Source organism: Caretta caretta, chromosome 24 (genome assembly GCF_965140235.1).
Source record: "Caretta caretta isolate rCarCar2 chromosome 24, rCarCar1.hap1, whole genome shotgun sequence".
Classification (NCBI taxonomy): domain Eukaryota; kingdom Metazoa; phylum Chordata; order Testudines; family Cheloniidae; genus Caretta; species Caretta caretta.
In genome coordinates this window covers 1,120,635-1,144,668 of record NC_134229.1, presented here as the reverse complement: position 1 = coordinate 1,144,668, position 24,034 = coordinate 1,120,635, and the positions used below count along the sequence as shown (strand labels likewise).

Below are 24,034 nucleotides of genomic sequence, written 5' to 3'. Positions count from 1 at the left end.
AGGCAGTAGTTGCACCTCACAAGTAATTCAGACAGAGAAGGTAAAGCCGCAGTTCTGCATTGTGTGTGGCTGGACCCCACACCGGAAGCTCAGGAATCCACTGCGTGGAGCTCATTGCAGGACTGGGGCCTGAGGCAGCAAGCAGACTTTACTGGTAGCTTCGAAAAAGAATTGCATTACAGCTAACAGTGAGCATTTTCCTAAGCACTGACAGCATTTTCATTCAGTTTAATAGAACTTGTATGACTATCTGTAGGAGCTCCGTTTGGTGATCTTGGTAAATTGCAGTCAGCACCCTCTGGGCAAGTCATTAATGTGTCCTTAGTATGACTGTAAAAAAACCAGTCATATAGAAATGTAAATGTAATGAACCCATCATTTTTAGACTTGTAACTCATAAGGGCACATTGATGCCCCAATGCTGCGAAGACTTACATGTGTATTTAACTTTGCCACCAGGAGTAGTTCCACTGATTTCATTTGGGACCATGCACAGTAGTAAAGCCAAGCAGGTGCAGGTCTTTGCAGGATCGGGACCTTGTGCTTTAGACCCAATGGAACTCATTCTCTTCCTTGGCATAAAAAAATGAAAGCGAAGATTCTCATGTGACTCGGGGGGGGTGGGGATCTGAGACAGACACCACGTATCATGAGACTCATGATAAAATTACAAGAATTGGCAACACTGGCAAGTGAGGGGTAAGATGCTCCCCTTCTGATGTGGGGGGAGGGGTAGATGGAGCACTTCACACCCACTTTGCACTGGTGTAAGTCACTCCACAGGATGCAGGGCAGGGAAGACTCAAGCCCTAGATCTGTTCAGTTTTTTATTGCTCGTGATCATTCTGTAAATTGAAACAATCTTGATTAATTTAGTGCTTATTTGTTATTCTTAAACCCAACAGAGCCTCTCTTTCCCGCACAGGAATGATCTATAGTCTGCCTTGGAATAATCTATTCTAGGAATTATGGGGCTATAGATCATTATGCAATATAGATATTTACATGCAACGAGTTTCAGCTAATCAATGGGAGCTCATCCTTAGGTCTCCTTATTTATGGAAAATTGGCTGGATTCCAAACTCCCTTCAATAGGAATGCGGCTCACTGCTCTGCAGATTGCAAGTTGCCAAAGTCACATCTTTAATAACTGCCGTTTTATCTATTTAATTTTAAAAGAAACCTTAATACCCTGTTTCAGAGTAGCAGCTGGGTTAGTCTGTATTCGCAAAAAGAAAAGGTGTACTTGTGGCACCTTAGAGACTAACAAATTTATTTGAGCATAAGCTTTCGTGAGCTACAGCTCACTTCATCGGATACCCTGTCTGCATCCTGGAGTTGTAACGACAAACACTCACTTGTTGTTTGGGAACGGGCTGGGCGAGTGAGTTTATACTGGAGATAAGGAGCTTGCCTGGGGCCAGTGTTTAATAACTGATTAATGGGTCGGAGTACAGAGAAATGTGGGCACAGTATAGTCACTGAGTCAGTAATTATGGTGGGCTGTTTGGCAGCCCTTGCAAACTGGTTGACATTGCTGAAGCACAGGAAGACGACGTGCTTTCATTTCATGCTCTGCATTATCTGCTGAGATTCAGCAAGTGCACCCGGCCGAGGGGGACATGGGGCTCAGTCAGCTCTTGGCTCTGTGAGGGTGGGGGATCCGGGGCTGGTTTGCTGTAGCTCTACGAAGTGCTTCTTCCCTGCGTAGTCCTTCCTCCTGGGAGATGGAGAGCTGGGTCCAAGTTGTTTGCTCTCCTAAAAGGTTGCAGAGAGCTCTCCAGAGGCCACACAGTGGCAGCATTTGCTCAAGAAGCAGCTAGGCAAGGAGGTTCTGGAACCTGCAGCTAGGGTCTGATTGCGATGTATTGCTTTTCTCTGTAGCACATGTCCCCCATCCAACTTTCTGTTCTAAGGACAGTTCTAGTACAAGTCTGCCATTCCCACAGAGCTTCATTTTAAACTGCTTTCAAGGACACTGGAACCTCCACTCTCTGCTCCTGACGCCAGCCTGTTCTCACCAGGCAGAGAAGGGCTGGTGGCCTTGATTTGTAGTGGCCCTTCTTTTTGCTCCCCGAACCCAACAGCCTATGTTTTTATTTAAGATGAATGGATTTCTGGAGTGGGTGGTGCTGGATTAATAGCCCTGGAGTCTCCTCGTTACCCATGGAACAGGTACAAACTTCTCCCACGCCCATGCACTGTCTTTGCACCGGGTGGATCAGCTCAAGATAGGATCAGTTCTGGCCTCCTGGCAGAGGCTCCCAGCGAGAAGTAAGGGGGTTTTGTCACATAGCGCTAAAAACTAGACTGATGACACTCCTTCATTTCACATAGCCCCCACAATGGGTAGCACTGGCTTCACTTGGGGTCCATGCAAACCAGTGACCTAGACTGGAAAGTCTCCACATCCCATGTGCCTTCAGTTCCCCTTTACATTTTTTTCAATATTTGTTGTTGTTGCTAAAAGCCTTGTGACAATATCACAGTGTGTGAGTGAACAGACATCCATCAGGGTGTGTTAAAGACGGTACCTTTGTTCCAACATGAGCATGGGACGATTAACAATCCTGCCAAGCAAAGTGTCACTGGTACAAGTCCATTACATTAGCACAAGACACTAGTGAAATGATAGGTGAATGAGCTGGTATGGACCATTAACCAAACAACGTGTAAACTGACTTGTGCACGTGCACTAGGAGGTAGGTTGCACATGGCAATGTACCACCTGGTCTGCTTGTCCTGTGCATGAAGAAGGCTGCGTCTCCCTGGGTCTGTCACGAGGGTTTCTGCTGCTTTGTCAGAACTGCTGTCTCCGCACCGGAGGGGAGAGGGTTTTCATTCCTAAAATGTGGCGGGAAGGCAGCTCACTTCCACCTCCTTGTCCGTTGCTAATGTCTAGAGCGGGGTGGGTTTCCAAGCTTTCTGGTGGGTCCCAGAAATGAGCTGTATTATCTGGGGCATTGCACACGCTGTTCCTTTCAGGATTTCTTGCTGTTGAATGAATGATTGAACCTGAGCTTTGATAAAACTGAGGCAGCTGCCGTGGCTGTTCTCCAGGGAAATGTCAGCAAGAATTACGCATCTTGCTAGCTCTGGGTGTGGGGAGGGAGGGAAGCCAGGCTCCGGGGAGAGCAACCACGTCTGTCCAGCTGTTGGTTACACACTTGCCTGGTCCGACAGCGTGACGACATTCTCACATTTGCACAGCTTGCCTTTAGTCTATTAAAGTTGCGCCATTGCAAAACAGGTGCGGATGCTGCAGGGGGATCAATTTCAGGAGCTGAAATCCAGGAGCTCCCCCATCAGCTATAGCAGTGGAAGGTGTTAGCATCCTTAGGGCTGTTCCACAAGGCAGTACATCTTAGTACAAAGAGGCATCGGAACATTTTGATTCTCAGGCAGTATCCCTGGCTGACCATCCCTTGACGTATAACACCGGCTAAGCTGCGGGCATAGCCAGATTCAGCTTGGGGTGTTCTGCAGGGCAGGCCAGGGCTGTCCTTATCTGGAACCCAGAAACGCAGGGATGCCTAATTGAATTTAGTCTGTAGCATTTATAGGATGCCAGTCGTTGTAGTAAGTAGTTGGCATGTCCTAACCCGCAGTGTGCTATCGTGAACCACGATCCCAGGCCACACTATGCGAGGGGGACTGTAGTCATGCTGGGCTGCCCTTCGATTTTGAAGAGGAGGGTGCCCCATTTTTATGGAAGTCAGGTGTGGGCCTCAGCATAGGCTGCTGGTGAAAATATTTGTCACCCCACATCGTCCGCTCCTGGCCTGTGGGCCTGGGTCCTGCTCCCTGCTCTGGCCTCCTGCCACTCAGATTTGGAGGCGCCTGCCACAGTGGCATTTGGCATGTATGTCTGTGTGCAGGTGAGGCCCTGCCCCTGGGGGAGGACCTCACCTGCCCCTGGGGGAGGGCAAGGAGTCTCCTGCCTCCCCTGGGATTCCTTTCCCCTGCACAATCACCTGAGGATCTCCCTGCTTTCCCTGGGACTTTCATCCTGTCCCACCAAACCTTCCTGGGAAGTGCAGCTCAGGCCCCTACCGGGATTCTACCCACCAGGAATCCAGCGTACAGGTGGGGCCCTCCCCCCGCTACACCCCATGCCCTCCCTGGCCCTGGCAGATATGGGCATTACCTGCTGAACTGGGCATCCACGTGGGCAGCAGGGTGGCTCAGAAAACAGACGGGGGAGGCTGAGCCCCCTCTAGCCCTAGCCACCTGCTGCCTATGGGCCGTGGGCTCCTGGCCCGTGGCCGGCCCGGGTCTCATTTGGGGATAACATGGAGGCTCTGCGATGGCAGTAGCTGTACTGTCTTGGTGTCCCAATGGCTAAGAAGACTTCTGCTCATTTGGGCCAGCTGCATACCACACTATTTAGTGCTGCTGCTTTCCACGGCAAAGGAAAGAAGCTTTCATGCTGTTCCAGAACATTCTGTCCCAGTTGAGCTCTGTCAGGCTGTCGCTCAAGAGCATAAGTACCAAGCTCAGGGCAAACTGCTAAGAGCCAGGGCACAAACCCCAGATTGCCTGGGAGTTCTATACTTAGATTTCACCAACAAATTATCAAGCGTAAACTTTCCAGGCACCATAACAGCCTAAATATGGAGTCACTGGCCGTCCCCTCGGGTCCTCTGCTCTGTCACGCCACCTACCTTTGTGAGAGATGGTCCCTTATACCAAGTATCACAACAATGTTCAAGTTGCTCCCAGGCCCCAAAGACCAGTCACCTGACCTAGGTCGGTTGCACTTTAGAGCTCACACCAAAGACAACACTTGCAGCCAATCCTATAATAAACTATGGAACGATTTGTTATACAAGAAAAGGAAACGAGAGTTCTTTACGAGGTTAAAGTAGGTAAACATAGAGAATGAGTTCCAATGTTAAGCTTCAAAAGGTACTAAAAGCTTCTATAATAAGCAAGCTCTGTTTTCCTTTAGGGCTAGTCCAGGCTAAGCTTGGGAGAGCTGTTGCTTATGTCTAATAATCCTTACACCCCCGGAGTCCAAGCACATAAAGATGCAGTTCCTCCTTGTTAGGGGCTTTTTTTCCCTTTCCCCCTTTCTGCTTCCAGTTGCAAACTCAGCTGATGGAGGAATTCACTTGCAAGGGGAAGAGGAAAGGTAAACAACAGACTTTGGTCCCTTTTAATGTTCCACTCTGGTCCGTCTGGCATTGAGGGGCCTTCTTGGTCGGGCAGGACAATGAGACCCATTGGAGGCTAGCATTTCACGCTGGTTAATGTTTCTCTCCTGTCTGGTGATTTACACAGTTGCAAAGGCTTATGATACAGATGTTCAAATCTTACTGTGCAGTGTGGGATACAGATGTTGTGAGATTAATGCAGACAGCAGCTCACAAGTGTTCAATAAAGTCTAAACACGAAACACATTCTTATCATTCTAATGCCTGTTTTAACACTGCTAACACAGAGGTGAGCCAGACTGTGTATTTGTCAGTGTTCAGTGGAGACATGGGGAGCTTGGCATGGCTGGCACCAGGTCTGCCAGCATCACAGACTCCTCCTTGTAATATCCAGGCCCACTGGGCAATGGCCTGGGTGCGTGTGCATCGGATAGGAGGTTGAGTGGGGCTCCCTGGGGAGGTGTCATTGTTCTGCAGGAAGGGTGGCCACGCTGTTTCTCTGGCAGCACTGGTTATTGGGGGTGAAAAGTGGGTCAGTGTCGCCCCTCCGGATTACCGTACCTGACACAACAGTTCCCGGAAGGTGAATCAGTTACACTAATGACCCTCCCTAATCCCAGACTTCATTCAGCTTTCCAGTGTGTGTCAGCGTATGCTGCATTAATATTCCATCCTGCATTTAGTCTTGAGCCATAACCGTTCTCTCAGGCTCCCCTCCTGCCGTGTGCAGGACGATCTGTCGGAGGAAGAGCGTACTCTGCATTCAGAGAGACTGAAAGGGAGGAGTTTAAAGTGAGCCCTGGAGTGAGGGTGCTTCTGACCAAACCTGAATCTTTCTCAGTGTGACCTTCTCTGCTTTGCCAGCGGCACCCCACAGCTCCCTTCTCCAGGCTACTCTTTATGGTTTGGACACCTGCCCAGGCTGCTGAGCTAAGGATACATGTCTGCTGTCATGCCTACAAGGAAGTGAGATAATAACAAACCAAAACAAAACTCCTTCCTTCCAGATTCCTGATGTGACCTGTCTTATCTGTGCACCTTCTGGACTGTCAGCTCTTTGGGGCAGGATCTGTCTGACCTTTGCTTACAGATAGCTATGCCAGTGGCCGGAGACTCATCCTCAGGGGTGTGCCTCTTTGATTGCAGTGCTGCTACCCTGGGGGAATGCAGCTCACTGCTCTTCCCTCCTGTTCTGAGCTATCTGCCAGGGGCCCAGCACCATCCTCATTTAAATCTGCTTCAGCCCAGCAGGGAAGACACCCAGCTCTGAATTTACCCAGACTAGCCACAGTATTTGCCTGGTATCATCTTGAAGCTCAGCTGAGTGGATTCCCCCCACCTGCCCCATCATATTCCTCAAGAAACTTCAGGAACCTCCTTGAAAGGCCAGGAGATAGGTGGCCCTCGGCTCTTCACTTGTTCATGTTTATGTAGCTCTGGAGAGCCAAGAGACGGTATAATGCGTTTGTCTAGCAAGTGAAACACTAGTGCATCTGGGCCTCTGAAAGGGCATCCCCACATAAAGGAGTAATTTCTGCATCCCCTGGGAGCCTATTACACCTTGCTCAGGACTCCCTTATTCACTACAGATTATCATTTTATAATGATAAAGCCAACAGGAGGAGCCGAGACGTGGATCAGACAGTGATCTGTGCAGATGGAGAGGCAGGGATGGAGATAGAGATGATAAACGGATAGAAAGATAGCTGTTTGCAAACCTCAGAGACTATGTACAGTACTGTAATTGGATGGCCGGAGCTGATTTCTTTGCATACAGCATTTTTTAATCTGAGGGAGAGAGATAGAGAGAGAGAAAAATATGTATTGTTTCTTTCATGACTTCCCTGGGGCAGCAGTGGCACATTGAGGGAAAAGAGAAGGAGAAGAAAAAATAGAGGCACCAGGTGGCTGAATTTCTAGCAGCCTAATTGATTTCTCTTTAATGAGTATAAAGCCTGTTGCTCCTGACCAACATCCAGTGCCAGCTTCAGAGCAAGCCGCGTCCTCCAACGGCTTTGGGGTGGCTTGGTGTGTGTCTCGGGGAGGCAGGGGTCAGAGCTGGCAGGTGGAACGTTGCAGGAGTGAGGGTGCTGCAAGTGTGGAAGTGGGCTTGTTCCGACACAGGAGGAGGGGTCATTTTGCCGCCGGCTGCTTGTTGTTCTCCACCATTCTGTCTATCTGGTCTGGTCTGTTTCCTGCAAGAGGTTGACCCAGGCGCCCACAGCAGATTCCTTTTATCCCCCTCTCCAAAGGACCTCTCTCTCTCAGGCTTGGTCAACACTATGAACGTACATTGGTAGAGGCCCGTCTATTGAGGTGTGAGAGAGAGAACTACACCGACCTAACCCCGGGTGCAGTCAGCACTAGGTCGATGGAAGAATTCTTCTGGCAGCCTAGCTGCCGTCTCCTGGGGAGATGGATTACCCACGCTGGCGGGACAGGCCCTCCTGGTGGGATAGGGAGTGTCTGCACTGAAGTGCTACAGCAGCGCTGCTGTCGCGATTTGAGTGTAGACGTAGCCTTATGACTCTGGGAACTGGGCAGATCCCATGGGACTTGCATCTGAATCGCAATTTTCTCTACATGCTCCTCTCCCCATCCAGCCCTCCAGTTTTTTTGCTCAGAGGGGTCCTGAAACTTTTGTCTGCTGTAGCTTGTGGTGGCAGGCTGGAGAAAGCAGAGAGCCCCTGCTCTGGAGCAGAGCACAAGAGGAGAGGCAGCTCCGAAGGAGGAGAGGGATGGACATGTTGAAAGGAGCTTAGTGAAGGACAGAAAAACGTGATTTCTTTTAAATCCAAGGGCCATGCTCTGCTCTGGTCAATGCTGATGTAAATCTGGAGAGACTCCAGCTGAATCACTCCAATTTACTCCCGTGTAACTGTAATCAGCACAAGCCGATTCATTTGCCTTACTGTGCCTGTGGCTGTTACCTTACTGTCTGCCAGTAATCATTCGGTGTCAGGGGGGCCAATGCGTGTATGCGACCAGGTTCACTGAAGTCAGGAGGTTACTTCTGCTTCCACTGCAGTCCATGGAGAGCTTTCTGCTCATCCCCCACCCTCAGCAATATCCAATGTGATCTTCTATTTCTCTTCAGTAGTGGGAGGAGTGTCTCTGTTCTTGGTGGGTGCAGAGATGCATCATGCACCCATTCCATCGCCTGCAAGGTGGGGGATCCGAAAATAACTGCATTAGTCATGGCAGTGCCTAAAAATCCCTGACTCCCCGGCGCAGCGAATGGGGCCTGCCTACCTTAGTCCCGCTGCACTTCTTTACGAAGGATTTCCCAGTTACAGTAAGGTGCTGTGACACAGCTGTGCTCTGGCAGGTAGATTACCTCTGTGTCCAACCATCTTCTTAATATTTCACCAAGGGGGTTGTGTGGGGTTTCTGCCAAAAGCTAAGAACTGGCTGATTGTCTTAGTTATTGAGAGGGGTTTGTACGGGAAGCAGTTTTAGAGCTGTGTAATGTGCAGGATATGGTATTCCAAATCGGTTCGGTGTAAACCGAGCACCTAAGGAGGGGGAGCCTGAAAACTGATCCAATCTACATGAGAACCGTGGATAGCATCGACTGAGCTATTTGGTGTTTACTCTCTTGGCCAGATGCAGGTTTTGGTATGTGCCAAGACAAAAGAACCCCAATAAAAGTCTCTGAATGGGGAGCCCTGGGTCCTGGGACAAGAGTCTATAACTGTATAAGAGAAGAAGAAAGAGGACAAGGGGAATCACTCTGCCAGGGGGGTTGTCTCATCAGTGGTGAATCCCAGCTTGCTAGACTGGACAAGCACCGTTTAGAACTTATTTGGGTGAGAAATACCGAATGAGCCAGGAAAGTCACTGGTTACTAAGTCCAGGCTATAAACCGCGTCTTACGTTCCTTTTACCTGTAGCCTTAACGTTTCCAGATCCTTAGGCTGGCTTATGTTGGAATCTCTCCCTCGAGCTCTGTTCAACCAACGCCAGGTTGGTTTTACTCTAAACCTGCCAAAGTGCCTCGTGCTAAGGAGAGCGTCGAACTGGGGGGAAACCCATGACCTGGGTGCCCTGCTTCCCCGGAGGCAGCGAGTTGGTGCAGCTCCCTCCTGCTGTGAGTAGGGGGTAGTAATTCTCCCCGAACGCCTCGGGTAACCCCAAAAGTGACAGATAGACAGACACACTTTCTCTCTCTGTGTCCTGGAAAGGAGACCTTAGCACAAGAACAGCATCTCCGCCATAGTGAGACAGGCGTTAATACTTTATATCCTGCCCTTGCGGACTGATTAATAAACCTTTGCTCACATGATCACTCTGCTGGTGGTGGAGTGTTCAGGATACTAGCCTCGGGCTTTCAAGACTGTGAGGTACTCAGGTACTCCAGGAATGAGGCCATATCTAGCCAGAGGAATAGCTCACAGGAGAGGTGAGTGCTGGGAGTTTTGAAAAGGAAAGTTGTTGCAGTGGGTACAGTTTTATGAGGTTGCATTTAGCTTCCCTGAAGCATTGTATTGTTACATGGAAGGTCTCCGGCTTGCCATCCTATCCTGCCATACCAAGAGCTGTAACAACAAAGAGATGTTTTATAAGGAGGGTTTTTATAATTAATATAGAATTAGAAGTGAGACAAGAGTTGTCGAAAGGACTGATCAGTGTGAATCTGAAAGAGAATGAAAATTAGGGGAAGGGGGGGCGCTTTCGTTTTGAAAGATGTCTTCAGATTTTGCAAAACCCAAACCCAGGAGCAGTTTGGAGCCAACCCATCAAAGCTTGAGGGGGTTCATCTGTCCCAGCAGTTTAAAGTTGCCGGTACTAGAAAGCCCCCGATGTTACAGTGACCTACCGTCATATGGGAGAACAGGGAGCACTTACCAGGTGGGCGATCCTGGCACCGCAGTTAGGCAGAAACCGCTGGTTGAGACACACTCAGCTCTCCTTGCAGCCTGGAATAAACGGCCTGTGTGATAGGCTGATCTGGCCCAGCTTGGTGCTGAGTTGGAGTCTCCTGTCTTTGCAGGGCAGTTCTTTGGTGCAGGGAGCAGCAAGCCATCTGCTCACAAAGTGTGAGATGGGAGTACGCTGACTGAATTAGATTCTGAGTTGGAGAATATCTTTAGCATGAACAAAGCTTTTGTTCTTTCCCTTGGGGCTCGTCATTTTCTTATGCTTTGTGGGGGGCCTCTTAGAACAGCGCTGTTAAGAAAAGTACAGATCTTTGCAAAAATCCAACTGGAGGAACATATTTATCAACCTCATCTGCATTTCTCAATGGCTGGGATGATGTGAAACCTTGCTTTGGTGTTTGTTTTGAGTGCATCCATACACAGTGTTCTCCTGTATTTTGTTCACATATGGTATTACTTTTATTCTTAACACTAGGCTAATGTACTTTTATAGAGAGCGTTGCATTTTATACACCACCCTGGTGTGGCATCTCTGGCTACATGCAGTGTTCCTTGATGGTTCTGATTCTCTGTTGTTCTCAGCTGTGTAAAGTGAGAGTAAAACAGCTACATCTGGAAGGTGGTGGCCAACCCCACTTTGCACTCGTGCAAATGGCGGCTCAGGTGCCAGGCAACAGAGCGCCAAGCCCTACGGTTTCTATTTAGATTCTTTTTGAACTAGCGTCTCAGGAGGATGGTGATGTGTTTGCAGTTTGTGCAACGGAGCTACCATGCTGGCCTGGCCACAACTGATAGAATGGTCTTAGCTGAGTAGCTGCTAGCAGCAGGAAGTTCAGAAATAACCATTTAGTTAGAAAAAATGTAATTTACTGGCACATTTCACAGCATATCCTGCTGAGAAATGCTGCTTTCTTCACAAGTGCCAGGCCACTAGTCTAAACTGGATACAGCTTTTCTTTATTCTGGTAACTGTGCTGGGAGATGACACACCCTTACTAGCAGCCTGCCGTCTTCTTGGTGTACATGCATAACTTCCATTAGCATTACTGAGAATAATACGTACGTCTTGGGGAAAAGAGTAAATCCGCTTAAATGGAATCAGGACCTGACTGGAGAAATGATACATTGGGGTGGTTAATGCACAACCCCTGGACTGTATACAACCAACAAAACTTTCCAGTTTAACCTGTACGTGCAGGGAATTTCTATCCATAGAGATTCAATGGTACAGTTTGGCTCATTTAAGATTGTTGTTATATTTGACTCTATGCTTTCTTTCCCATACAGCGTCACTCCCCCACCAGCACGACCTATTCCGTCATTCCTATTTTGTGCCCTGGTAATACCGTGTCCCATCGAATGTTATTGTTCCAGCATGTTTCTGTGATGCCTTTTGTATCAATATCCTCATTTAATACCAGGAACTCAAGTTCACCCATCTTGGTATTTAGATTTCTAGCAGTTATAGACAGTCACTTATAATGTTTGTCCATATTTAGTTGTCTGCCTTCATGTGATGTAATTGAATGGGGTTCTTTTTTTGTTTACTGGTTCTCTTCAATTCCTACCTGTACTTTATCAACTTCTGTCCTCTCCTCCTTACTAGGATATAGAGTATCCCCTTTCAGAAATCCTCTTGTATAGGATGGCTCTGTCCGAACTGTGTGCTCCTCCGCACTGGTCAGCTTTCCCCAGCCCTTAGTTTAAAAACTCCTCTACCACCTTTTTAATTTTACATGCCAGCAGTCTGGTCCCAGGCTGAAACAACAACAGAGTCCCTGTTTCCAGGTTCAGAAAGCCGGTGGGTGAATCGTTGCCGAGAGAACGAAGATCTAGGTTTCAGGCATTATTCTCTTTCCCCTTGGAGAGTCCTTGATCCAGAACCATTAATAAATACAGATTTCCTGCTGAAAAGAAAGATTAAGCATATTTTGCCTAATCTCAGTGTGTAATTTCTAGTGGTGTGGGAAAATACAGCAGAATTAACACATCAGGGCACTGCCTCTTTAATCCCCTGTAATACAGGAAACAAAGTTACACGGTTTTAATCTTCTAAGGAAGTGCTGCAGAGCTTGTTGCGGGTATTTTCACATTTGACAGGTATTAACTGTGGAGTTCTCAAAACCCTCCAGGGCATAGTTTTGAAATGATAAATGTGTCAGCGGAGGACCTTGAATGTCCCAGGCTTCCTCAAAGTATCGATATCTGGGTTACTGCATGAGAGATTCCCACCACGACTGCATGTGTCTAGGTGGATTGGAGAATTTGTGTGTGTGGGTATGAGAATTTGGTCACCTGGCCGCTGCTTTGCCCTGAGTGACTAGGGCTGCTGCTGGATCATTTGATCCCTTGGGCACTGCTCCTGAGTCAGTGGAAAGATTCCCATTGACTTCAGCAGGTTTTGGACAAGCCCTTTATGCCATTTGCTGGACATTGGCTCTGGTATCCCATGCCAGGTTGGGAGGGCTCTGTGTCCTGCTTCTCTTTATCAGTTCATTCTCTTCACAGAGTCACTTTGGTGCCATCTGGACTCTATCTGGTTTCAAAGCCTTTCACCCCAGTTTCTGTGTGTGTAAGGAAGGGCTCTGGCTATTTGCTTAACAGTGCAAAACATACCAAGCCTGATCCTGTTCTCCCTTGCTCTGGTGTAAGTGGGTGAGAATTAGGCTCCTTGATTGTCCTGTTTGTATTTGAATGTACACATGGAGTAGGAGAGACCTGTCTGCATTTCCTCCCATTACAGGTTGAGGGCTTCGCTTTATTCATAACAAGTACTTTCCCTTTGCTCTTCATGACCTGGGCCACATCTGCAGTGCGGGGACTACAGCACCGTAGCTACGCTGGCATAACTGGTCGGGAAGGCTCAGCCCAGCAGCTAAGCCTGCTCTGCTCTGAGCTACACCGTTTTGTTTTCAGGTGCAGAGTACCTTGCCAGGGCACCAGAGGAACATTGTTTAACATTCACAAGTTACCATGGCCTATCCCTTCGTCCCTTAAACAAGGATGTAATTGTTGAGTCCCAAAACAGATTCCTAAGGGAGCACTGGAAGGTAGCAGCCCCTTCAAAAGATAACATTTTTGTGGGGTGATGTGATCCTGGTTTCATTCCTAACAGGAGAGACTGTATGAAGTACCACCGCAGTGGTAGGCGGGCTCTGAGTTGAAGCATCAAGCATCTTTGGTTTTGTCTGTATCAGTTTGTAATAAGAGTTAAAAAGCTCCAGTGCTCTCGGCCTGTGGAAGGCAGGGAGAAGAATCTTTCTAGTTCAGATTCTGGGGCAGCCTGGCGCTGCTTCTTCTGCCTCTTTGTTCTGTGTTTGCCATCTCCTGCTCAGACTCTCATTCAGAAAAGATACAGGCTTCAGTCAGATTAGGGCCAGGCTTGGGGAAGCCCCTTCCCTGGGGAGGAAAGTCTGCAGTGAAGTGTCCAAATGGACTCTGCTGGCTTAAACTGGGGAAGCTGCTGCTTCTGCTCCAGGAGACTTGCTCGGGAAGTTGGAGGCTTGTCTCTGGTGTGAGTTGCATTGCTCACTGATGGCAGATTAATGGCTACTATTGTCTGTGCTCTGCAAATGGGTTAATCGCTGTGACTCAAGAGGAGGATTGGACAGCTGGTTAATGCCACTTGCATTCTGGAGACAGAACGGCCACAGGCAAAGTGCCATATTCGTTGTGGCTCTACCGGCGGGAAGCACTAGAGTGACGAAGACAAGGATGGCCTTGCCGTTAAGACATCGGGACTCACAGGATCTAGGCTCAAGTTCTGCCACAAACTCCCTGTGTGAATCACTGAATCTGTCTATACCTCAGCTCAGGAGCAATGCAAAATGATCTCTCTCACAGGGTACTCATGAACGTCTCAGAGGTACCCAGATCCACTGCGGTAACAGGACTGTGAGCACCGAGTCAGGTAGTATGGGGGCTGTCACTTTCCTGGGAAGGTCTAGTCAGCATTTTGGAGGCCTCTTTAATAAATATTCTGCAGGAAGTAATAAAGCAACCTAATGAAATGTCTCCACATGACTCACTTCCAAAAGACCCATCTTCAGAATGCCGCAGCAGGGCAGCCCGGAGAAGTGGAGCCTGCTTCTTCCACACGTCCTGGTGCTCTCCCACTGCTGGGCGGAGGTGTGGGGTGATGGAATTCAAAGCCACCAGACCTAGCATTGGCTCTTTCAAAACACAAGAGAAAAAACCTCCAACTTGTTCATAAAAAGTTATTTAAAAAGAGAGAGAGAATCATAACAATGTACACTGCTGGGCAGTTTGGCCTTGGTAATAAAAGGCCTTTTTCTGAGCAAATATATTTAAGATCAGAAGGAAAGAACAGAGCTCCAAAGACCAATATGACAGAGGGTTCTGAAGCCTTTATATATGTACGTATAGATTGTATATTTGTGGGTGTGTGTATGTATATACGTAGGTATCTACCTACTTACACACCCGCATAGTAAATATTTATAGATACTGACCTCTTCAGATTTAAGTCCAAGGCACTTTTTACAGTGAACAGGTTAAAGCCATTAGTTTAAAACATGCCTGTTTCTGGGTACAAATCAGTTTTACGGCAATGCTGTCTGATGCATCTCCGCCCCTCCCTCCCAAATTTAGGGAGCCCCGGGTTGACAGGGACCACGCATATGGTTAGCAGAAGAACTAGGAAAAGTAAGCACTGGATCAAATCCAGCCTGTGGATACGTACAAATAACAACCAGAGATGATTCACAGTTCAGGGTTAGTGAATCAGAGTCCACTAAGTTCACTGGGTTGACCTCGGTCGGGGCAGTTCCCCGGTGGAATCCTGGACTGGTAGTTAGCCAAGAAAGGAGATATTTTCAGTAGCAAGCCAGTGGAAACCCTGTCCTGCTCTGTGTCTCACAGTAACTGTGCTGTTAGCAGGGACCCAAAGGGCCCAGAGGCAGAGTCTGAAATGAAGGGAAAGCCTTTGAGATGACTTTGAACAGAAGCAGTGAGAAAGCAGCACACTTGTTGGGTAATGTCCATTCAGGCAGGAAAGTAAAACTGAGCATCTTTGTTAAACACTGGGCCAGAGGAAGCGTCAGGAAAACAGCCCCAAGTCTGACAGAGGGAGGGGAACTAATCCTGTATCGGAATAGTTCCCCAAACCCCGAAAAGCCCTTCTCTGTAATTCAGTTCTCGTGGTGTGGAGGGGGGCACAGCTGGCTAAGGGGCTGTGGCTGGGAGAAGGGCAGATTTTTGTTCCCCCACTGCCTTCAGGGAAATGTTTGTGGCGGTTAAGGATGGTAATATCGTCAATGTTTCCCTGTAGAGCCAGGATCCATTGTGGCGAACCAACCCGGAGGCAGTTTGGGCAGGGAGTCGTTGGCTGCCAGAGGAGACAGTGAAAATGGGGTGGGTTGAGGGGAAGCCAGAGTGGAATAGTGCAGAGGGCTCATCCTCTGAGCAATTCCACCGGTCTCGGGACCACCGCTCGTTCCATGATCTGGCAAACCTGCCCCCATCTGTTTTGCTCTCTCATGGGTTTCCTGCAGGGATCTTTGCCTTTGCAAGAAATAACGTAAATGATTCTTATGAGAGTCCCAGGGGCAGGAATGCGCAGTTGGACTTCTCCTCTCATGCATTCACCTTGACTAATAGTTTGCAGACTGGAAACAGAGGAAAAGGGAGCGAAGGATGTTTGTTGCCTGTGATAGGCTGGCAGCTGTGCATGTCTGAATGGTGCTGAGCCAGGGCAAAGAGCGTTTCTGCTGGGGACAGCGCTGGCGACTCAGCGGAAAAGGGCGTTCGGATCTCCAGGTAGATGAAGATGTGCTGGGAAGCATGGGGGGGGTCGTTCTCTGAATGGCAGCTCGTCACTGTAAGGGTGCTGCTCCGGAGCACTGCAGACAGAGCCCACAAGCAGTGGGGATGACAGGACAGGACAGGACACTGACGTACAAGGCACTGAACAGGAATACAGAACAAAGAGGTTTAGGGCCGGGCTCTTTGGCTGATCTGGCTGCTCCGTGCTGCATTGCTGATGCTCTAAAGCTGCTTTAGCCAGCCCAAGAAGGTCACTCCATTGTAAGACGGAGCTTCTGGCCACTTCCCGCTCTTAGTCTGACCTAGGCCCATGTGTCATGGGGATCACTGGCTGTAGTTCCAGACCCTTGGGGCCATTTGGAGCAAGTGTAAGTTGGAGCAGCCCTAATTCGGTAGAGGGTGCCTGGCCAGGCACCAGCCACAGGGGAGTGGAAAGGGGAGAGCCTCACGCCAGCTTTGCACACCCACCCCATGTGCAGATCAAGCCCAGCCCAGTTCCAAGGCAGCCATCAGACTAGATATTGGGAAGAGGATTGTTTGTTTGCTTGTTCCGAATACTTGCAAGCCACAAGCATCAAAAACCCAAAGGTGGGACTGGATGAGTCCCCGGAAACTCATAATGTCTCTGTTCTGCAGTAAGGAATATCCCCTTGTACCACCAGAAAATCAGCCCCTCTCAGAATTTAGGACTCTTTATACCAGTGAAGAAATGTGTCAACTCTGCCCTGTGGCAGTGTCGTTCTGGGGTATCCTATGAAGCCTGGTATCACACTGGCATCTTAGAACTGGCTGCCATATGAGCCCAGAGGGTGCTGGCCCCATCCAGGCCTGGCATGGTGCGTTCGTTTCTGGCTAAGAACGTTGAGCAGTTCCTCGGGGAGCTAGTGGTGACCAGGCGGGGCAGTGCGCCTCAGTGAGGCACAGAGCACTGTCGGGTCTGTTTCACTTAAAACAATTTCCCCTGGAAGCAGACCTTATCTGCAGCAGCAAACATAATCGAGGCAGGGCGGTACTACACTATTGCACAGGAAGTCAGGTGATGACCGAGGGCAGGGGAGAAACAGAGGGAGAACTTTATTCACCTCCCCACCCCAAGGAAGTCCTGAACACACATGGTCCTGGGGGTCTCGGGGACAACAGCTGCTGAAAACCAAACTTCTCTGCTGATCTACAGGCCAGGAGCGACACATGGAGCTTCCGTGTGCTCCCTCCAGCTGCCCTGCAGACGTGCTCTATTCTAGGAGGACATTCGGACCCCCATCCTTGTCTGGGCGCAAGCTATTCCCAGGTCAGAGCAGTGCGTCTGCATCCTGGGCTTTTGGCCTCTGTCAGTGGGCACTGAGCTGAGGCCGTCAAGCCTTGTTATCCCGACTGAACAGCACAGACTCCACTGAAACCCAGGGCTCGGGAGAGGAGCATTTAACTGCTCATTCCACAAGCTACTACGCCCCACTGGGAAAACTTGAGTTTGCAGAGCTTGGATTTTGGATTCATGCAGTTTGTGGCCTAGGCACCAGGCTCCTGCATTCATCTGGAGACAGAGAACAAGGGAGAGAAACGGTCTGGCAGGGCATGTTAGGACTTGAATGAGAGCCACTTTAGCTGGTGGAAGCTGGGGGAGCTTCTTTGCGGTCAGTAAAGCTACACTGGTTTGCACCAGCTGAGGACCTGCATTGAATCTTTCCCTTCTCTCTGTCTAGCACCTATATCGTGCATATTAATTGTCACAAATTCAAAGGGTTAGGACTATGTGGAGTCTCTACAAATGCATTGCAAAGGCTCTAATCTGCTGACCATTTGCCTTAGTCCCTGTGTTAAGCTAAAATCTGCAGTGACATGTACTCAGAAACAGACATTTTGACAGCAGGCTGACACCTCTGCCTGCTAACAAACTAGTTTGATAGAAAAACGTAATGGAAAGTTACAATACCCTTTATAATATAGCAATATATTTCATAGTTAAAATAAACTATTATGCTTTCTCCTATTATTAAAAAAAAAAAGCAAGCGGTACAGAGGCAAGATGCAAACCCATATGGATGCTTATCATCTAAGTCTGAATATAAACATTTCAGGTTTAAGAGTTGCAAAGAGGATGTTCTATCGGTTCTGGCATTCTGCTTCTTTGTGGTTTTTCCCTCATGGACCGTGCAGAATAGAGGTTCTTGGAGCAAAACTGAGGTTGTGCCAGGAAATGAGATTGTTGAAGATGGCTGGGTCCTGTATGAGATTCAGGATGAGAATTTCTCTGGCATTAATGAGCCGGAGAATGTTTATTTTTCCCCTTCCTTCTACCGTAAAACGTGGGCATTGGCTGGTTCAGTCTGATTTGCGTGTGGTTTGTCACTGCTTTTTGGCGGTAGAATGTCAGCATCTCTTTGGGCTGATAACTATGGTTGAGTTTTACTCCTGTGCTTTTCCTCCCTCAGTCTCAGCTAGTCTCGGTTCTTCCCTTCCTTTGTTCTGGTTCAGTTTGAGGGGGTGTCATCTCCTGGCCCATTACTGCACGTTCCAGAATGCCTTTCTCAGGTGTGTAAACAGAGATACCCCCTGCCACTGGGAGATGGAGACTGGTTGTTAAAGATTTGCCAATGGGCTACTCGTAGGGAAATTCCAGTTCAGGTTAGGTGTTTCCAGTATAGGAGAGATGCCAGTTACTTGTTTATAAAAGGAGTCCTATTAAAGCGGCTTAGTAAATCTAGGAAAACTCCCCTTAGTTACTCAGGGTAAGCCTAGGACATTGGGGAAATGGATACTATACAGCAGAACCTCAGAGTTATGAACACCTCGGGAAGGGAGGTTGCTCGTAACTCTGAACTGTTCGTAACGCTGAACAAAATAGTTTGGTGGTTCTTTCAGAAGTTTACAGCTGAACAGTGACTTAATACAGCTTTGAGACTTTACTATGCAGAAGAAAAATGCTGCTTTCCCTTTATTTTTTTAGTAATTTACCTTTAGACACAGCACTGTCCTGTATTGGCTTTTTTTTTTTTTTTGGCTCTGCTGCTGCCTGATTGCAGACTTCCGGTTCCAAATGAGGTGTGTGGTTAACTGGTGAGTTTGTAACTCTGAGGTTCTACTATATTACAGGATGTGCCTGTCTCATTAAGATAATCAGTGGCTGGCTTATCCTTCTACTAGCAAAGGCTGCCTGACAGCAATGGCTCTGTAGAATCGTTTAAATGCCACTGCAAACATCATTGCTTTCACTTCCATACTCACCTTAACAATGGTAGCTGGAAACAAAGGAGTAAAAACGGGTATCAGAGGTAGAGTCAAACATGCTGTTGCCACCGAGGATTGGATTAACCAGACTGCTGTCTAGGGTGCTGAAATGTGAGGGAATGCAGAATTGGTGGGGTGGAGGAACAGTGGAGACTGGTAGTGCAATGGTGACGAGTACTGGACCAGCCAAGTGAATCACAGTACGTTGCTTATTGCCACACCAGAGATACCAGCTGGCAGGGCAGTCGAGTATCTGTGTCTCTTTATAAACCAGCAAGAAACTTCTGTCAAGATAATAATCAATCCTAATGAAATTACACTGTACTAGACAGTTATGCCTGAAGAAAAATTCTCATCCACCACACGTGATATTGAAGCTTTCACTGCTTGTGCCTCATTCCTCACTAAAGCTTTGAATCTGTTAGTGATTTGGCATTTTCTAGTCTCATCTCATTCAATAGGATTTACCAAAATTGAGTATTAGGCACAAGTTTCCTGCTGGTGATACTAATCCTTTGCAACGGATACTCCCATTAGTGATCTAAAACTCAAGGGTATATTTTTCTGTCTCTTGCTAGTCCTTATATCACAGATTCAGTGTAAGTTGCTGTAGTTTAGTCCTCTGTGAACCACCAGAGATGAAGACAAGTGTATTTTATAACACTACTTAGCATTTCTAAAGCCTTTCTCAGCTCTAGACCTGAAAACACGTTATAAAGATGGATAAGCATTGTCCTCACATTCTTACAGGAGGGGAAATGGAGGCAGAGAGATGAGAAGTGACTTGCCCAAGGACTAGAGCCAGGACTAGAACTCAGGGCTCCTGACTCCCAGTCGAGTGACCTAACCACTGGCCTACACTGTGCCCTGTGCAGTTCTGCACATACAAGGTATTTGAAAGGGGGAGCAGATGGCTACTGTAGATAGAATACCTCCTTCTGGTCAGACTGGAGGGACACTGGCAGTGATCTTAGTGTAGCCATCTCTCCTCTCCGAATGCTGCACGTGCAGTTGGGGCATTTGTGGCTGGGACGGAGGGAAGCAAGGACCAAACGATGGCAGTGGAAATGGAAGCATTCCTGAAGTAGGAGAAAGATCTGATGGCTACGACTTGGAGGGTGAGAGGCCAAACCATGGTGTGGCTATAAACCAGGAAATCTCTCCCGCTATGGAAATGGGTGTGTCTGAGCCCTGGTTCCCCACACTGCAATGGGCTTTGAGGGGTGATGGTGATTATCTAATGCTGCCGTGTGGAGGGAAGAGTCTGCGATGTCTCAAGATGGTGAAAGATGTTCTGGGTGAGGAGTACCACAGCATTGGTGCAGGAAACCCTCTGAGGGTGGGGCTGATGGAAAGGTGTCCATGGTGCCCTTGTTCCTGTTGGCATGGGGCTGTGTAACATCCTGCCTTGCCTCTGCAGTATTTTGCTCCTGCTCTACCGACGGGGTTAGTCAGACCTCTGTGGTACTAGGGCATTGTTAGCAGAACTCCCTTGGTGTTTCTGCCACAATATGCAGCAGAGCAATACCATTGTGCCACCAGCATTCCAGGGGGTAGAGCAGGTGGGAAGAAGTCGTATTCCTCTCTCCAGCTAGTGATTGTTTTCTAAGAAACTTTCATTGTAGGGCTTGAGGTGCACAACACCTACCAGCAGCAGCAAGGAGAGTTTTGCATGTAAACCCCTGTGCTGATGATAGACCCCTGCCTAGGTACCTATGGAATCCAGTGTTCTTTATGGAAGTGAAAGAGTTACAGAGGAGAAGCTTCCAGGCTAAGTATGCCTGGAGTAACACAGTGATTTTCACTACAATTAGCAGACACCGCTGGGTGATGTGTAATTAATATCACAGAGTAATTACATGGTTACTTCATCCGTTTAAAAATATATAAATATCCTCTGCTGAGTGTTCATTGAGAGCAGCCAACACCATCCCCGGAGTTCTAAGAAAGCAAGCAGCGCCTTGGGCTGCCTGCAAAACTCTGAATAAAGACCATACAAGGCATTAAAACAACAAAGGCAGGAGCTGGGGCTGAACAAAGAGTTTTAAGAAGTGAAAATGTCAGAGGGCGAAGGGAACGTTTTAGTTCCAAGGGGAAGCTGGGCGGTGTCCAGGCCCCTGGTGACAACTAGCAAGGATTAGCCATCTCTCTCTCATGGACTCTCCCACCGTCAGTGGCAGCAACTTGCCCGTCCAGCTCCACTCCTGACTGTTGCTGTGGAAGGCAGCTCCACCAGCAGCTGGCCACAAAGGGCAGCACCCAGTGGTGTGGATATGTCTAGCTGCCTGCGAAGCCATGCATTGCATCATTTACCCCCAGGTGGTTCTGCTGCTATCTACCAAGACTCAACAGAATCACTGCAATTAATTAGTCTTCTGTTTTAAACTGATGAAGTGTCCTAATCAACCTTCTTCTGTGTTTCTCCCCATTACTACCTCCCATTAAAGCAACCTCATGGTTAGGTCACAGCAGTGTTTGAGCTAGTAGAATGTCGTTGTCAGCCAAGGGGAAGAATTTTTAAATTAATGTCACAATTTAAGACCCTCTCTCTGATTGGCCCTTGGTGTTTCACCTTTCAGTTCTGAAGCCTCTTCAAAGAGTATCTGGATTGGAAAGGTACTGGATTATTTGCTGAGACTATTACTGGTGGCCCTGGTTTGTGGGTGATGCAGGTAATTCAAGATCCACCACACAACTTTTTCTACTTGTCAGAGGGATTTTCAGGAGGAATCCAGGGTGCCCCCTTGAAAGCCCTGCAGTGCAGTGACCCTTGCGCCACTCAAACAGGACTGGATGCAGCTCCAGGAGGAACCATCTGGTTCCATTCCACAAAGCCCTTCCTGACCATTGGCTGAGCGCACTGGTTCTGCAGCCCTCCCTGCCCTGCTGACGCAGGATGCTTGGAACTCGGATGTCTCGCATGGCTCTATTGGAGTCATGGCTTGACAAAGCCCTGGCTGGGGTGATTTAGTTGGGGATTGGTCCTGCTTTGAGCAGGGGGTTGGACTAGATGACCTCCTGAGGTCCCTTCCAACCCTGAGATTCTATGATTCTATGAGTGGCAGTGCATTTTTAAACCATCAGCGTTGGATTGACTTGCAGTGTGTTTCATCCGGGCCTCATCATACATCTCCCTGTAACCGCCATGTAATGCAATAAAAACCCGCACAAAGCCGGCGTGCCCCAGATGCTGTGCACAACACCTGAACACTGCGCTCCAGCACATGGCTTCAGGCAGAATATGGACTCTGAAGAGACTCAGAATAGAGCGAACGAAACACCCTCCCCTAACTGGAAATGTGTGTATGTGGCAGTGTTTTGGCCGGGGGTAGGGTGGCAAGTGGGCCTCTGAGCTCAGAGCCTGTGCAAGAAGGCAGCTCCCCAGGGGGGCTGTGTGAGGTGCAGGAGGCAAAGGGATAGCAGTCTTGGTAAATTAATTGTCCTCCTCCCTGACTCTTCCTTGGCAAGACACTTAACAAACAGGGCTGGGAGGAATGGGGACGAAGGAAGGCCCTGCAGATAAGCAGCCCCTTTGCCCATGGCTCATAGCCCACCCTGTGGAGTACTCTCCCTCTGGTACAGCTCCATTGCTTCAGTGCTTCGGACTTTTTTTTTTTTTTTTTTTTTTCCCTAGTTGAAGACCTGAGATTGAGTGTGGATTTCTGTCCTCCACCAAACACTGCAGCAAAGGCCTTGCCAGAGGCTTCCCCTCACATCCGCTTCCTTCTCGTCAAACGTAGAGGCACCGAAACAGAGATTGGATTTCTGGTTCCAAGGCGTTGTTGAACTCCGAGGGCTCTGAGCTAGCCTCGGCGTTAATTCAGTCATGCTTTCAGCATTGGCTTGGCCTGGGTGTTTCTGTGGCGGCCAGAGTTGACTTGACTCTGAAGACCTACAAGTAGCTCTTCTTGTTTGTCTTCGTAGGGCTTGGGGGCTCGGTCTGCAATTTAGCAGCTGCTTGAACTCGTGTAAGGGGTTGGGAAGGAGGTGGAGCTGACCCCAATCGGACTGTCGGACAGGGGTGTCTGCGGGGTGCCCCCTGCCATACTGATGCCACGAGCCTCGATAACAGCTGCGAGGAGCTGTTGCTGCTGGTGGCGCAGGGTTTCTGCGATGAGCAGGGGAAGAGAGTTGAAGCTAGTGGTGAGCTGCTCCAGTTTGGACTCTAGGCTGCCAATCTGCTTCTCCAAGTCCTCACTCCGGTCATTGAGCTCTGTGATCAGGTCATACATAACGTTCTGCATCTGGGGGACAAAGAAGACATCAGTGGGATTAGTGCAGAGGACACTGACAACCAGAACAAGTGGGAGGTAAAGGCCGTTTACAGCTGAGCTGGCACAGTTGGCAAAGGCCTGCAAGAATGGAGTAGCAGCCGGCAGGATGTTGTATATGAAAGACCTGCCCTGTCTCTCTTGGAGATCCGAAATATTTGGGCGAGAACCTCTTTGGTTGCATTTCTGATGGGCGGGGGAGAGCAACAAGCTGGCTAACCCTGGAATGAAGCCTCAGAGGCTGAGAGTTCTGTACTGGGACTAAGAAGAAAACATTTCACCCTGTGAAAGCTAAGTGGCAAACGCTGGATGTTTACTCTCTGTCCCGCCAAGCTGTTGGCTGCAGAAACCTTGAAAATACATCTTGTTGGCAAATCCTGGGAAGATGACGGACAGAACGTTCTCCCAGTTGAGGAGCCACTAACCAGCTAATGGCCAAAAATTAAGAAATTAAAACTGGCTGCTGTCTTTTGGGAACGCTTGGAATCAGAGTCAGAGCATATAGGACTAGATCTAAGTAACAATGCTGCTTCACACTCAGGTAGCACCTTCCATGGAAAGATCTCAAAGCACTTCACAAAAGTAAGGGTTGTCTAAGGCGCCTAGAGGTGAACTGATTTGTTCAGGGTCACACGGTGAGTCAGTAGCAAAGTTGGACTTGCCCCTACTCTAACTAATAGGCAAGACTGCCTCTCTGGAATCTGGCATGTGGAAATAC

General features: G+C 48.6%; 1 protein-coding gene and 1 long non-coding RNA gene across 2 annotated transcripts in view; both read right to left on the bottom strand.

Moving 5' to 3' along the window:
- Positions 1-816: 816 nt before the first annotated feature.
- LOC142069941 (uncharacterized) lies at positions 817-16,107 on the bottom strand. The gene is made up of 2 exons (XR_012665901.1): positions 10,005-16,107; positions 817-8,316 (listed from the first exon to the last, which is right to left on the bottom strand). It is a non-coding gene; the product is annotated as an uncharacterized LOC142069941 (long non-coding RNA).
- A 1,568-nt stretch (positions 16,108-17,675) lies between these two features.
- Positions 17,676-24,034, bottom strand: part of KCNN3 (potassium calcium-activated channel subfamily N member 3) — an 81,588-nt gene continuing 75,229 nt past the window's right edge. The window contains 1 exon segment of the mRNA XM_075122767.1: positions 17,676-23,289. Within this exon segment, the coding sequence (XP_074978868.1) occupies positions 22,993-23,289 (297 nt within the window). The 3' untranslated portion in view covers positions 17,676-22,992.